The sequence below is a fragment of the Candoia aspera genome, chromosome 14 (genome assembly GCF_035149785.1).
Source record: "Candoia aspera isolate rCanAsp1 chromosome 14, rCanAsp1.hap2, whole genome shotgun sequence".
In the NCBI taxonomy this organism is placed as follows: domain Eukaryota; kingdom Metazoa; phylum Chordata; class Lepidosauria; order Squamata; family Boidae; genus Candoia; species Candoia aspera.
This window is the reverse complement of record NC_086166.1, coordinates 9,371,845-9,387,990: the sequence shown is the minus strand read 5'-3', so window position 1 is coordinate 9,387,990 and position 16,146 is coordinate 9,371,845. Positions and strand designations below refer to the sequence as shown.

The 16,146-nt window shown below is 42.6% G+C and overlaps 1 protein-coding gene across 12 annotated transcripts in view; it reads left to right on the top strand.

Moving 5' to 3' along the window:
- MAPK8IP3 (mitogen-activated protein kinase 8 interacting protein 3) overlaps positions 1 to 16,146 on the top strand; it is a 54,663-nt gene that overhangs the window by 26,253 nt on the left and 12,264 nt on the right. For 4 of the 12 annotated variants that reach the window (XM_063314704.1, XM_063314705.1, XM_063314706.1 and 1 more), the window contains 10 exons: positions 3,532 to 3,589; positions 4,976 to 5,128; positions 5,832 to 5,913; positions 8,219 to 8,349; positions 9,537 to 9,593; positions 11,060 to 11,230; positions 12,344 to 12,470; positions 13,175 to 13,270; positions 13,513 to 13,677; positions 14,472 to 14,637. In XM_063314704.1, coding sequence (XP_063170774.1) covers positions 3,532 to 3,589; positions 4,976 to 5,128; positions 5,832 to 5,913; positions 8,219 to 8,349; positions 9,537 to 9,593; positions 11,060 to 11,230; positions 12,344 to 12,470; positions 13,175 to 13,270; positions 13,513 to 13,677; positions 14,472 to 14,637 — 1,206 coding nt within the window. Of the gene's footprint in view, positions 1 to 3,531; positions 3,590 to 4,975; positions 5,129 to 5,831; positions 5,914 to 8,197; positions 8,350 to 9,536; positions 9,594 to 11,059; positions 11,231 to 12,343; positions 12,471 to 13,174; positions 13,271 to 13,512; positions 13,678 to 14,471; positions 14,638 to 16,146 lie in introns of all 12 variants that reach the window. The other 8 variants (XM_063314702.1, XM_063314697.1, XM_063314701.1 and 5 more) reach the window with 3 other exon arrangements.

Genomic DNA, 16,146 nt, shown 5'->3' with positions numbered 1-16,146 from the left:
AAAAAGGCTCCCTAGCTGGTTTCTCCCTGAACCACTAGCTATCTACAAGTGGAGATGGCTTCTTTCCACCTGCATTTTGAAACAGCATCAGGTCATCTTGATTGCACATTTTTGGTTTTTTAAAAATAGAATATTAAAGAATAGGCAATTAATTCTGAGAGACGACCAGATGATTCTTGGTGCAGCAGCTGAGATTTCAGACCCCTATTTGTTTAGCAATACTGTTGATTAAAAACTCCTCTTTCTGTTCTAAATTGGGCTGCTAGAAGGCTGTATCTAGGAAAACTTGCATTCAAGGTCTGCATTAAATGTCAGTATTGGGTGGCATTGACCCAGGCCCCCATTCTTGCAAGAGGCCCCATTGCTCACCTTTTCTCTCTGAGTGTTCAGGGAGTGCAAGAGTGAGGAGCAGGTGTATCTTTCTTGGACTCTCCCACTAGCCAGATTGGACTCAGAAGGAAAAGGCAAGACAAGGAACAGTTGTAGGGAAGATCTGAAGAAGGCACCCCATTGTCAAATCAAATCAAATCAAATCAAATCTTTATTATGGTCATAGACCAGCATAGGCACTCCACTTTAGGCATTTTAATCAAGGGCCACCCAAATCCTGCACCCCACAGAGTTGAAAGTGCAATCCTACATGCATTTACTCAGAAATCAACCTCACTGTATTCAGTAGGTCTTACTCCTGGGTAAGTGTGTGTAAGTATTGAAGCCTCGGATAGAGATTTACAATTTTGGGAGAATGTCCATCCCAGGATTTGATCTATGGGAGTATTAGGGAGTTGGCTCTACTCCTGAGCCACAGTTCCTTTGCAGTAGACCTGGTATTCTAGTAAAACATGAAGTAGATCTCGTAAGTCTGAAATTTGCCCCAGCCTGTTTTATACAGTATAGCAGGCTAATCATAAGGATTCTCTGGCACAGTTGTTCAAAAATCCCTTATGAAAGAAAAAGTATTAAATGGCATAGATAATGCAACTAAAGGAAATGTGCCTGTATCTAAGTATATTTTGTGCAGCTGATTCTTGCAGTCTTGGAAAGAGCTATGAATGATCTTGGTGCTCGTCCTTTTAGCAGCTAGAAATCCAGCTGAACCACCAGCCTTCCACTTTTCTTCGTTTATATTCAAGACTGTCTTTGTCGTCTTAAAGAGTAGACGCTTTCTGACAAAGGGAGATAGATTTTCATGATTCTCTGTCTGGATCAAACTGACACACCTCCCTGGTTATTACCTCTGTTTTAAATATATATCCCTGTAGTCTTGGGATTTTTTTTTCCCTTGGTGGAATAGCAGTACCTAATTCATATCTCTGGAACTTCTTTTTATTTTACATGGTGGAGGCCACTAACTGGATCTTCACGTGGTGGCAGACAGCATAATATATGAGTTACATTTTGCTAAGGCTTATGTTTTTAAACTGTCCCCAAAGACTTAGTTCTTGGTGTGCTCTAAGAAAGGGCATGCAAATCAAATGCCGCCTGAAACATCAAAAGGGAGTAATCTCTTCATGTCCTCTAAGCACAACTGCTGCTGCTTTTCCATCTCCCTGGGAAGTGGACATTCCTCTACCATCTTCAACTCATCTCCATCTAAATGTGGGAAGAAGGTCTGTGCACTGCCCCAGTGTGTTGTGATGTGTTCTCACTTCTTATGTATGCTGCCATGATTCTCTTGTTAACTTTTCATTTGTCCTGAGTGTGCGTTTGTCCCATGAAAGCAACCTAAACAGACCCCATGGTGTGGAAATAGAAGTGAGTTTGGACGCTGGCTGGCCAAGGTTTGCTAGCCACTGATCACCAGAAGTCCTTTTCTTTTAATGTCTGGAGATGGGACAAAATGATTCAAAGTACCCCTTCCATTCTGTGATGGAAGAAAACCCTGTTTCTTCTGTACTGAGTTCTCAGTGCTTTGAAACAAAATCTGTCCTATCAAGAATGAACCTCACTTTAATTGGCTGCAAGTATAGGGCCATCCAGAGGAGCTTGTTCTCTGTATGACTTACCTTTGATGAGGCTTAGGTGGTTCCAGGGCCATGACATTGACTCTTCCTTGGCTTGGGGTCCATCCAAATCAGAGGCAGCGTCTCAGTTCATTCAATCACTTGGAAGAGAAAGGTTGCTGTTTGTGAAAAACGCTCAGTGATTCTCAAAAACTATAAACTGCCATGTTGGGAATGTACCTGTGGAAGTCCTCCCTTCAGTACTGTATGTGCCGCTAGCTTTCTAAAAAAAGAGGTTCAGTATTGAGAATACAGATCTTTCAAGGGCCATGATAAATTGGGGAGTTGTCCTCTGGCTGAATGCATGTTTTGGATAAACAAAGTATTAGGATAAAAAAGAGCCAGGTGGAGGGTGGTTTGTAAGAACCTGAAGGGCCAGTAATAGGAGGAGCAATTCAACAATTACGTGCTAAAGTAGAAAGATGAAGTCTCCTTCAAATTGAGCATGGGTTTGGGGGACTTTATGGCCATGGCCATGTACTTTTCTTGGGAAAAGTATGGAAATGGTATACCATTAGGATCTTTCCTCGTTCCCTCAGTCTAACCTGTCTCCCAGAGCTTCTTTCCATGTGTGTCCCATCCAAGTGCAAACTGGGTCCAGTCCTACTTAGTTGTTTTTTTGTTTAATTCAGCCAAGGTTGAAAGTGCTACTCCCCGTGCAGAAGGCAACTTAAGGCTCCCTTGATTCAGGCTCTTGATAACTTCAAGGACACATCTGCATACTGTAGTTTTCTTGGCAACAGTATGGAGGTGATTTGGCATTGTCTTCTTCTGCAATGCTTTTTGGACTTCCCAGCCTAGCCGACAGCCCTTGATTCCTTAGTGATTTTCTGTCCAAGTAATGACCAGGCCAAGCATGCTTGGCTTCCCACCCCACAATCAGCAAAGGGACTGCCATCTGCTGTTAAGCTCCAGAGAAGATATTTGTTATAATTATTCCTTGTTTGTATCAGCGTTCCTTGAAGAGTAGCATGTATAGTCATTTTCTCCTCTTCTATTTTTGTGACAGTCCTGCTAGATACTTAGACTGTGAGTAAGTCCCACAGTTTGCTTCTGGGCTAAATAGGGAAATGAACCTAGGGTTGCTGGGTTCAATGTATTGACTTCGGCCCCATTCTGACTTTGCAGATTCACGATTCTTCTGTGGCTCATCCTCTTAGTCCAGAGTGAAAACAAACAAGTGTAGTGTGAACTGGTCCTTGACTAGACTTTTTCTTTAAAAAAATTACAGCCATTTAGAGCATGGGCAGCAAATCTGTGGTCCCACATTCAGAGCCCCCCCAATAATCTTCCACCTTAACTTCTGAAGGGAGTCTCTGTTTTGGGATGAATGGGATACATCTTCTGATTCCATTCCTTCCATTCTTCGTAGACAAGCCCATCCTTAGAAGCTCTTGAACGATAAGGTTATGTCTCTCCAAAAAGCAGAATTGGCTAGCAAAGCACCAGCTTCTATGTTTTCCTGCCAAAAGAGCATGTGTCAAAATTTGTGTGGCTTTTATTATTTTTCTTTTCCACCTCCCCCCAGGAATGGGCAAAGAAGTGGGGAATCTCTTGATGGAGAACACACAGCTGCTAGAGACCAAGTAAGTCTCCTGAGCTTCTCCTCCAAATAAATGTTTCCTGCTTGCTTACGAGCGTAGCATGAGCTCAGTTAATAGGTGATGAGATCCTGCATGTTGCTGTGTTGCCCAATTTATGTTGTCCTGGATGTCTGAAACATAAACGGTTTCTCTTTCTACCAAAGCTGGGAGGAACTGCATTTGATCTCCCTACTACAGGTTTTTCTCCTGTTATTCTTTTTCTTTTTAAAAGCTGTTGAAACAAACAAGTATTTGCGAGGAGTCAAGAATGTCAAAGAAGGTTGCAAGGCTGCTGATGTGGGGGCTTTCCAAGCAGAACCAGTGTCGGGCCTGCCCACTCCAATTTCTGCCAACTGGTCCTGGCCCCTGAAGGTGGAATAGAGTGTGCACTGGCTGTGCTTTTTGCCAGGGAAGATGGGAAATGTAGTTCAACCTACACGGGTCTGTCACAGATGGCTGTATAGTATTGATAGGTTGCAAGGCTTGCATAGCTTTTTCAGGGGAAAGTATTTAAGACTGCCTTTACAGTCACTTTTACCGCCCAAGAAACCAGGGAGGGTCCCTTCTGAGACTTTTTCCATGCCCACATTCCTGCTGCGGACTCAGCTGCCTCTTATCCAACCTTTCCCCTGGCTGTGGCGCTTCCCCCTGTCTCCCAAGGTCATTCCCACCTACCATTACACTTGTGCATGAATAGATTGAAAGCTGGACTCTCCCGATCAGAATCGGCTGTTGTGGTAAATTCTCCCTTCTCAGGAACCAGGATGGGAAGGTATTACAGAGGAACTCACTTTCCCTGAGTAGACTTAAACAACAACAACAACCTCCCCCTTCTTTTGAAGGGCATCTTGGAGAAGGCTTCTCTCTTTGGGGGCCCAGGATGCTCACTCAATCCTGTTTTTCTTCCCCCTGAGTGCGGACATTTCTTCATTCTGCCGAGACCAATGCCCAAAGAGGTTTTGCAGCTTTTTTGGCACCAGCCTACCGAACGATTGGCAGAGGCAGAGGTGGGAGTCATATTGAGCCCATACCACAGCCTTTCTTATTCTTGGGTCCCAGATATTAGTGGACTCTAGCATCCATAGACCCAGACTATTGGTCACGCTGGGGAAGATTGTAGTTGCAGTACTTTAATGTTTAGGGACCTGGTTGGGAAAGTTTGGAGTCGGTTTGCTCTTGTTGCACTGATAGTGTGGCATGAAGGGAGTCCAACTAATTAAGATGCAAGATTTAGTTTAAAAACCCTGTGCTCTGCCTGTGACTGTCCATGATATCCCATTGGTCCTTATGTTACTGATTGATACTCCCCCAAAAGTGTTCCCTGTGATGTTAGCCATACTCTGAGGCAGAATGTATTTCTGTTTCTTTCAATGACTTGCTGTGCTCCAGAAATGCTTTGAATATTGTGAAGAATGATTTAATTGCAAAAGTGGACCAGCTCACCGGAGAACAGGAGGTGTTGAAAGGTGAGCTGGAAGCCGCAAAGCAGGCCAAAACCAAGATGGAAGCCCGTATCAAGGAACTTGAGGAGGAACTTAAAAGGTGAGTAGCCAACTCCTTCTGGAGCCATTTCTCAGTTGGAACAATTTCTCTACAGTGGAGGTGAGGTAGATGCAGCATTAGGCAGCTGAGATAGTCAGCACTCCTAACCTGACCATATAAACCTACACATAAACACCAACGTTTAAAAATGGCCAAGGAGAACCTCTAATGTTGTGGAAGGAAAAGAGTGTGTAATAGAGCTATGCAGACTTCGTGAGTTCCTCCATCCATTCCAAAGCCCTTCTTCTGAAAGATTCACAAAACCCTAAGGTATAACTTTTATCTGTGCCCCATTTTCCATACTGTTGTTGTGAATGAGATGAAGAAATAAAAGCCCACTGAATTGGGACTGAAAGATCACAAACTTTTGGGGGGCAGTTCTTAAACTTCTTGGTTATCTTTTTATTCTTGTTGCCCTGAGCTGGTTTACATCTCCAAGTTTCTGCTGTTTCATATAAAGTGCAGAAGAATGGCTAGTTTATCTCTTGGAAAGCATGTGGATTAAATCTAGCTCCCTGAGAGAGACTTCCTGTCTTCCAGCTATTTTTGGGATGATGCAGAGATGTCTGCTGGCTATTCTTAGATTCCAGGGAAGTAAAACAAAAACCAACCTATCTGCTTTCTGGAAATTCCAGTTTGTTTCTGCCCCGCCTCTGCGTAACCTCTGGACTTGTTTCATAATTTTCATTCTTCCTCCCCCCAGAGTGAAATCGGAGGTGATAGTTGCCCGACGAGAGCCTAAAGAAGAGGTCGAGGATGTAAGCAGCTATCTCTGTACAGAATTGGTATATTACATTATTAAAATGCCTAGGGAAAGTGGGGCTATGGCGGGGAGGGTCTTTCTTTCCTATTTCCTTGAATGACACTGAAATCATTGCAACATCACTGTGCATTTACATTTGAGCATCACCATGTCCACGGTCACTGTGGTGGGAGTGTATTCTCATGAAAATGGGAATGGGTGACTTGTCAACAAGTCATTCCTGAGTGACATTCAGTTGACAGGCTGAGTGTATTGAAAACTTCAGGAAGTCTCATGTTAGAACAACTGATAGTAGTTACAGGAGGGTGATGAATTTAAGGATCCCTGAAGAGTTAATCCCCCCTCCTCCTTATTTCTTTTGATCTTATACTGTCTCATGCACAAGATTCAGTTGCTTTGAAAAAAAAATAACCATATGTACACTATGAAATAGTTTGTAGATTGCATGCATCATCTTGTGGGCCTTTGAAATCCAAGGTAAAACAATGTAACCATTCAGTTCACATACAACCCCTAATGTGATTTGCTTGTTTCTGATTTAACATAATATTCCTCATAATATTCCTTCTTACCAACTTCCAAATGTGTATTCTCCCAGAATTCTCTGCAGGAGCCCTTCTGGCCAGGAGAGCAATTTTTTTTTTTTTAGTTCTTGTTTGGGCAACTTTCCTGACGTGAGATCAAGAAATCAATTAATAATGTCCTATTAATCCATTCAAATACTTTCTTGACACATGGCACTAAGCCGAACTCTAAGGATTGCAAATGTATCAAGCAAGCCATAAACCCTGGGTTCACACACTATGCTAATCCAAATATAGCCCATATTATGTGTGAATCCCAGCCAGTGAAGGCAGACCAGGAAGCAGAGTGTTTGGTCCTCTGACATCTGTTTTGAAGAAAGTCAAGGCCAACCTTTCACAGAAAGTTACAGTGTGATTGCTCCTACTGATAAGTGGCATATCTTCTCCCACTTTTGACCCCTCCCTTGCTGAAGTTGCCCTAGCTTTCCAGCCTGTTAATAGGGCATTTTGTCTCTCTCACACATACACCCCATTCATAGCTTGCTTTCCAGCTATCTACCTATACTTCCCCTGACCACCTGATCTGCCACCCATTACCCTTTAGCCCTTGCTAGTTGGACATAGGGAAGGGGTTGCATTCCAACTCCATGCTGCTTAGGGGTTGGTGGGATCTCCCCAGGGAAACATGCATATGGAGGGTATGGCCATCTGTTCTTCCATGATGGAATTGATCAACAGCTGTTTCCTGGATCATCCACACTTGAATGTCCTAAGAAGAGCAGGCTGCTTTTAATTTTGTGCATTAGCAGCACATTTCTTCTGTCTTCTGTCTAAAATGGTTACTTTTTATACACACATGCATTTTTCTCTCCAATTAGTAGCATGTTATGGAAAAGCCAGACATAATAAGTGTTAAATGGTAAGCACTTAAAGAGCAGTCATGCTATTCCTACCCCAGTCCTGGAACCAAAATATTTGTAAAATTGTTTCTGGATAATTTGAAAGTTGAATATAATAAATGGATAAGAATGAGTATATGTTACAGGAGGGAATAAGATGGAATTTAGGCTGCAGCTATGCAATAGTTGTATAGCAATTAAGCTCCTTATTTCTATCACAGTTAAGATCTATTTCTATCTTCTGCTTTAAACAGTTTTCCCTGTAGCATTTTATCATGTTTTTCCCAGAGTATCCCTTCTCTTTGTTAAAGCTGTTCAGTGAGTAGGTTTAATCTGAACCTACTAACTCTTACTAACATCTTAACAGGAAATTAAACCTGGGTGCTAATATTAGCTTATAGAAAATCTGTTAAGTAGGTTAGCGCAAAATGTTCCATTCCAGGGATTTCGAGAACATTCTGTTTCTCCTTAGGATTTTGCTGAGCTGGCCATCCTTGGTTGTTCTAGCAGGATTTGTTTGAGATTTACTTGCAGAAAACTGCTGGACCACTCTGGAACAACCTGATCGGCATGGTCTAGAGGAGGAAACACAATCTGCCAAAGTCCCCAGGAACATTTTCTTCCTAAATTGGAATGTTTCTGCTCATCCTTACAGTCAAACTTTTTGGCCATTGCTGCTTCTGCAGATAGAATGCTATCCTCTCTGAATGAGTTTGGAGCTAGATTTTCTGAGGCTATAAATAATAATTAGTTGGTGGGAGGTGGGATTAACTGAAGGTGGGAGGGTGGGACTAACAGAAGACCCAAAGGGAGCTAACGTTTTTAACCTCCTTGTTTGGTGGTGTACTAATCTCCGTCCCCTTCCATTTCCCATGGGTTGAAGCCATCCTCCTCCCCCCTGCAGGACAACATCCCTATAGCTCAGCGGCGGCGCTTCACCCGTGTGGAAATGGCGCGAGTCCTGATGGAGCGCAACCAGTACAAAGAAAGATTGATGGAACTGCAGGAGGCGGTCAGGTGGACAGAGATGATCAGGTGAGGATGAGCCTCTGTCGTTGCAGCATTAGAGGTGGGGCCTTTTTTTTACGGCTAAGGGCCACATTCCCACTGGTAGATGCATCATACAGACTTCATTGATTTGTAACTGAAGCAAGCAGTGGATGCCATAACAGCTAAAACTAACGTATTTCTCCCTTCTCTACCCACTTTTCCTTTTCTTTTTCTGATTTTCACTTCCTCCCCCTCAAACAGAAGATTTGTCTGGAATCTCTCCTTATTGCTGGAAGTGTGAACTGATTGTGTGCAAAGATATTTTGAATTTAGATTGAGGTTCAGATGTGGTCCCCATGTTGTAGGCTAGTCATCCTGTTTCAGAACCTTGGACAGGACCCAGCAGGAAGGCATTTTGCATGGGACCAAATGTCACTTAAGACATGTGGACTCCAACTCCCAGAATTCCCCAGCCAGCATGGCTAGCTGGGGAATTCTGGGAGTTGGAATCCACATGTCTTAGTCACTGAGGTTGAGAAACACTGATCCAATAACTTCAGTGGCCATATAAAAAACACCTAGTAAGAATTTAGTTCTGGGGATTTCCCTGTCACATTCATTAAAGAAGAAGAAAAGTAAGCAAGTATGTGAGCAGTGCCCGATGACCCTAAAAACTGTTCACAGCTTCACAAATAAGATGCCCAGCTAAATTACTAGATGTCTCCAGAACACAGCCTCCTTTTCTCCCTGCCTTTTTTCAGCTCTGGCATTTGAGGTAGGCTACCTTTAGACCTGGGAATTCCATACAACCATTCGTGACTGATAGCCTTTAACTGTGGATCTATCCTTTGCTACTTGGTCAAGCTGTCCTAAGCTGGTAACTGTGACCAGTCAGCTGGTAGCCATAGTAAAAGCTTCAGCAGCCAGCTGAGAGACAACATATAAGTCGTGTAGTTTAGCAGATGATGATGCCAGACTGAGCTGTTTTCCCCCCTGAGATGTCACTGTACCTTTTGTTCCTCTTCTTGGAGAGGCGATGTTTCACACCTCCACATTCAGCAAGGCCACCTACTTCTTTTAGGCAAGATTTTTAAAGGAATAAATAGTGGTGGGAAGGATCATTGTGATCAGAAAAGCAGCTGGGTTTGTGGCCCTTCCCGGTGATAGAGAGGCAGACAAACCGTCTCTTTGCCATGTCTTGCTTCAGAATTCTCTGTTCTGTTTGTCTGCAGGGCCTCCCGGGAGCATCCTTCTGTTCAGGAGAAGAAAAAATCCACCATCTGGCAATTGTAAGTACTGGAGCTTACTTGTGAGAAGTCAGCAAAGAGACTTGGGTGGCTAGGATATTTTTGTAGCACCAGTCCAGGGTACGTGAGATAGTGTACATTTATTATCTCTAAAGGCAGCCTTCCTTTGCAAATAGCACCCAATGCCACAGTCAGCTTCTCTGTTATCTGCCTCCACCTGCAGTGACACAGCCAGAGCACCTTTTTGGTTGCCACAGCAGCATCTCCAATTACCCCTTTTCCTAGATAAGTAAATGAAAGCTTTTTATTTTAGAATTTTTTGTGTGTTTAATTTTTCTTTAATCCTTTCAATTGTGTCCGATTCTTGGAGACTTCCTGGACAAGTCCCTGCAGTTTTCTTGGCAAGGTTTTTTGGAAGTGGTTTGCCATTGCCTCCTTCCTAGGGCTGAGAAAGAGTGACTGGCCCAGGGTCACCCAGCTGGCTTCATGCCCAAGGCAGGACTAGAACTCACGGTCTCCCAGTTTCTAGCCTGTTGCCTTAATCACGACACCAAACTGACTCTCGTGTTGAATTTAGTTACTTGCTATATGGTCGTGAGGCAATTAGTGCAGACCACATAGAAACTCGTAACAGTAGATAAAAAGGCTAAAGGTGAAACGGGGAGGAAAAATGTATGTGTGTCAGGGATATTCAGTCAGAGAGCTGAAAGGGAAAATTCCCCATGACCCAGTTGGTGAGCGGAGACCACACAATCTGCTTGAGCCTAGTTTATTTGAACAGTGCTGGGGAGAGACCCCAAGGTTCTGCCCACTTACGGAGGTTTCAAACAGCCTTTATATAGGAGTATAATAAATGCTGATCAGGAATGACGTCAAATGCCAATCATCTTATTTTTGATGACACAGGTTAGATTTTCTGCTTATTGTGAGAATACACAGTTAATGAAGCAGAAGTCAGCATGAGTCAGTTCTTGTGGTTAGTTTCTTCCTAGTTCGCATTTAAAAAATCAATTGCTGACTTAAGATAACTCGTGAGCCAGCATCTGCAAATGCCCAAGCAAGCGGTTGAGGAGGTTTCTTTTGTTCAGTGGCCTTGGTGGTTTGATGGTCTTGGTTCAAGCATTTGTTTTACTCCTTCACTGCGCTTGCCAGAATTGGTGACAGACCCATCACCTTCTAATTGTGATGAAAACACTGAACTGATCCCTCATCAGAAAGAGCACACTTTTAGAAGCTTTTATGCAGGGGACCCATGAGGAGGATCTGCACTTTTTATCAGTAACTCAGTGCCCCATCAGCTGCTTCGAAGAGTGGATCAGCGGCCCAGTGGGAGAGCAGGTCCAGTAATTCCCCTCCGTGTTCTCTCCTTATAAGTCATGCTCTCACGCCCTTCCCAAAGCAGGAGAGGAATTACAGTGTCCCATGCCTGTTTTGAGCAGGAAGAATGTCATCTTTGGAATTCAAAACACCTTGGCTTTATTCTGTCTCTTCCCCACCTCCCTCCCCAGCTTCAGCCGATTGTTCAGTTCCTCCTCCAGCCCTCCACCTGCAAAAAGGAGCTACCCATCAGTAAATATTCACTACAAGTCTCCTACAGCAGCCGGGTTAAGCCAGCGCCACAGCCACACCATGTGTCAGATCTCTGCTGGAAGCCGAACGCTTGAGTTTTTCCCAGATGAGTAAGTTTGGCTATGATTTTCTGTGTGGGAAACCAGAAGGATTGCTTAGAAGCGTACGCTTTGTAGAAGAGCTGAGTTAATCTATAGTAGCCCAAAATCAGGAGGAGTCCGGCAACACCTTTTCCAACTAACAAATCTTATTAAAAAAACAGAAGCTTTCGTGCAGCACATGAAAATTTAGGCCTTTTAATAACATTTTTTAATTGGAAAAGGTGCTACCAGTCACCACCTGATTTTTAGAATACAGGCTGATGGTATGTCAGCAGGGTTCTGCATATTCCACAATTGGCTAGAAGCCAACAATTGGAGATTTTCATTATTTTTACTGTATGCTATTAAATAAATAAATAAATATCACCCTTCACCCTGTTAGATTTCAATGCAGAAGAGAAAATTTAAACACAGTGCAGTAACCAACGTGAAAACAAGCTTATTTTTTCTCTTACTAATATTTATTCAGATTACTTGCCCAGAAGGATATGTTTGCAAAGAAGAGAGGAAAATTTCTTTGGTCTTAAATACACTTATATGAGAGGTATAGGTGCTAGATTCGTGGGAGAAATTTAAACAATGTTAAATATTGCTTCTTACATTTAGTCACATAGTGTGGTATGTGACTGCTGGTGATCAGCTTGTAGTGGGAGAAATTCTCGAGCTGGATTAAGGAACCAGGACCTCATCCCAATAGTTTTGGCTTGGAAGTCCCATCAACCCAGTTTGTTGTCCATGCAAGTTGAAGGTGTTGGGTTTTGCTGTCCACCTGCGGGTTCTGCTCCCTCCTCTAAATTTGTAAGTTCTTTCACACTGTGTAAATTGTGAGTCCTCTTGGTAGAAAGTGGCTTCCCATGTTCTCACTTCCTGTTTCATATGAGTTGATTACAGTTTACCAAAGGGGTTTTATATTGCTTAAGACTCCAGGCCACCCCATTTTGACACACCGTGGATTTTTTTTTCTTGAGATGTATCTCTGCTTGCCTCCTTGAGTGGCTATCTTTGTTTCCTCCCTTGTGACTCTCCATTTACTGGATTTTTCCTTATTCCTCCTCCTGCTCTGGAACCCTTCCTTGTCCTCTTGGTCTGTCCTTGTCTTCCTCCTGATCCTTCTTTCCTCAGCGACTGCACATCATCCGTGCGTCGTGAGCAGAAGCGAGAGCAATACCGTCAAGTCCGGGAGCACGTCCGGAATGATGATGGCCGCCTACAGGCATGTGGGTGGAGCCTGCCAGCCAAATACAAACAGGTAGGGTTGCTTTGCTAAGAGGCAGGAAGGAGACAAACAGGGAGTTGTGTCAGCAAAGCCATTCTGTGTGGGAAATCTGCAAGGAGATATGGATGTTCCCTTTCCACACTGATTCCTTTGTTGAGTTCACAGTCCTTTACAATCAATACATTACAAATGACTGTAATGATTCTTCATTAGCAGGCAGTATATACAGTCCATAAAATTCAGTGAAAAGGTCTTCATCTTGTAGTGGATTGATTCAGGCTGATTTTATACGTGTGTGTGTGTGTGTATTTAGGGCTCTAAAATCAAAGTTTTGTGTTAAAACATGGTAAAACTGAAGAGTATGCTTTTCTGCCCCCCAAAATACACTTTTGAACTTTGATTTTAAAAATCTAATGTTTTATTCCTTGTTTTACTCATATGCTTGGTTAATTTACAGTGCATTCCTACCAATGTTTGTTCAGGAATTGTTCCCACTGTATTCAGTGGAACTTACTTGCTAGGAAGCATATTTAAAATAGCAACTTCATCTCTTCAGTCAACCCTCTCCAATTTATCCCTATAGATGATACATGGAAGTGCAACTCGTACGGTTGAGCTTGTCATCTGCAAATTACAAGAATCAGTATTTCCCAAAACATATGGCAACTTTCTTGCCTTAGAAGCACACAAAGAATTGTGCCCATGAATGAACTGTACTGTCTCTTCATCCCCAACAGTTGAGCCCCAACGGTGGCCAAGAAGACAATCGGATGAAAAATGTCCCTGTGCCTGTCTACTGTCGCCCCCTAGTGGAGAAGGACCCTACCATGAAGGTAATGCCAAGGATGGGCAACTTTTCCCCCTTCTTATAGTGGGAAGATTTCCACCCTACAGATCACTGACTGCTGAATCACACATTTAGAAGACTTCACATCTCTTCAGGCATTTCATTGTGCCATAACCCCTGTGGTTGTCCTGCCATTGCTGTGAACTATGGACATCCACATTTTGGCCCAACCAATGCAGAAAGAAAGCCTGCATTTGGTCTCCCCTGTTTTCTCCTTTGCATTTTCAGTTGTGGTGTGCAGCTGGTGTTAATCTGACTGGCTGGAAGCCTGGCGTGGAACCGGATGCTGGAAATGGTCAGAAGCCTGATCCAGGATGTGATCCACTAACATGTGATCGGGAGATGGAAGGAGAAAACACCAAGAGTAATCACCCATCTCCAGAAAAGAAAAAGGTTGGGAATATAGCTGTCCCTGCTTAAATGCATAAGCATTCTGGGGTTTTTGTGGGGGGGTGGTGGATAATAATATAAAACAATTTTCATTTTTTTTTCTGGGCTGGATAATCAGTATAAAACAATATTGCCACTATCTTCCTTAAAGGTTGAGTTGCATTGCATTTCATGCTTAATTCTAAGCATAATGAAAATTGAAGCTTCCCCATTCATAGAAATTTATTTCAATATAACTAAGGGAAGTTGAACTCTGTCAACTGAAATGATTACTCCTTGTTCAGGACTTTAATGGTCTGACTGGAATTCCAAGTCTGCAGATTACTGGGACAATGCACAGATGAGTGAGGAGCTACTGGACATTCTTGAAAATATTCACTAGAATATTTTTAGCAAGCTGATTCTGCTTAGCTCTACTACAGGAACTGTCCCACTCTAGACTGGTTGAGGCTCAGCTAAAGTCAGGGTTAGTTCATAGAGAACCACAGTCGGCTCAGGGAGCGTATCCAGTAGTAACAAATTTGAGATGTTGCTCTGGCAACAGCCTGGAGCCAACTGAGAACTTAAGTTAACTGATACTGTGGTTCATTTCAGCAACATTTGGAAGTTCCTGGGTTCCCTAGTCATGACTTAAATGATGGAGTTCAGGGGCTGTAAGTTGGCCTTAGATAGACATCTGTCCAAAAACATGCCATAATATGTTGGTCCAACAAGTGTTTCAGCCTGGAAGGGTTGTTCTGATGCAGTGTGCAACCTCCACCCGCCCATGTGCCCATTACCTTTTTGCTTTCTCACAGGCCAAAGAACTGCATGAGATGGATGCCACATCCAGTAGAGTGTGGATCCTCACCAGCACCTTATCTACAAGCAAAGTTGTTATCATTGATGCCAACCAACCAGGAACTGTAGTGGATCATTTCACAGTTTGCAATGCTCATGTGCTTTGCATCTCCAGCATTCCAGGCAAGTGAATTGCCATTCCCTGTTGTAGATAATGCTACATCAGCCCGAAGAAGTTTAATTGTGGCTTTCAAAGCTGGTAATTGGTAAGAAATAGATTTAGAATAACATAGCAGTCTGGAATCAAAGAGATTTTACAACATTTGCAAAAGCCAGTCTCCCACTCCCATAAAGCACAATCCAGACCTGTATGTGCAAGTTTGAAATTTAATACGGAGACCAGGACTTTAAGTCCTGTTTCTGTTAGCTTTCTTTCGGGAAAGAATTGCTATTCCTTATGATGGTCAGAAGCTTCTCAGGAGAAACTCATTGCATTGCTAGGTTATAATTAATGGGAAAGTACCTCTGGAAACTTTTAAACAACAGCTTCTTATCCAAGCCTGAATTTGGTTTGGCTAGACCTAGTGGGATGAAGTGATTCTTTAAAATCTGAATGTGAATTAACTTTCACTCTCACTTGTTTCCAAATATAAATCCCAATCTTTGAATTTGAATGGAAACTTAGCCTGGAAAAGTGGTGATATGCAGGGCCAAGTTCACAGGACATGCTAAACCCTAAAACTGGGCAAACAAATCACAATGGGTGTTTCACTTTACATGGTGTTTCCAAAAAGATATATTGTGGTTTAACGTGATGGTCTGGTTCGCACAACAGTACATCAGACCAAATCAAAGAGCATTCAGCACTATCTTAGCTTCGTCTAGCTTGTTATTTGCACCCAAGAAATACCTGTGATACCTGAGAGTATCACAGGATGAATATCTTCAGCTCATGCAGTATTCTTTGGGGGTTACTGAGATCATTTTAAAAACCACCTGAAGATGCCAGATTGCCTGTCTCTGGCATAAAATGGGGTGTGAGTGTGTATGTATGTATGTTCATTTACTCTTTCTAGCCTAGCCAGCTAGGTAGTAGAACCTAGCTGACCTTGAAACATCCTAGTTAGTAAATCATCAGGGACTCCTGCTTCCCAACTGTCTTGGAATAAGGCAATCGGAAGCCAGATTACTGCTAAGAAAACCATGTGGACATGCATATGAAGTTACCTGGAGTTGACCATGACTTGAAGGAAAACTTCTTAATGTATTTTACACATTCAGTAAGAAAATGTAAAGGTAATTGCTTAATTTATTCATTATTAATGGATATTATGATCTAGTGCATTTGTAGACTTCCACTTAAATTTGTAGCATTATATCCAATTAAATGTAACCAGTGGGAAAACACTTCCAAATTGTTGGTGCGAAAACTACATGGGTATGCCTACAAAGTCTCCAAAGTCATGCTTACCTTCTTTATTTTTAATAGAATCCTGATTAAAGAACTATCCAAGGTGCAAAAATCCCTTTGCATATTAAAGTAGAAATTTGTTCAGCTGCCTCAGGTTAATGGCAGGTCGGTTTAGCATTATTTTTTTTTAATTTGCACCTAATAAATGGAACTGAAGAAACATGCCTCATTAATTTTTCCTTGAAACCAAGAATAATGGGATGTAATTGTGTGATGAGATG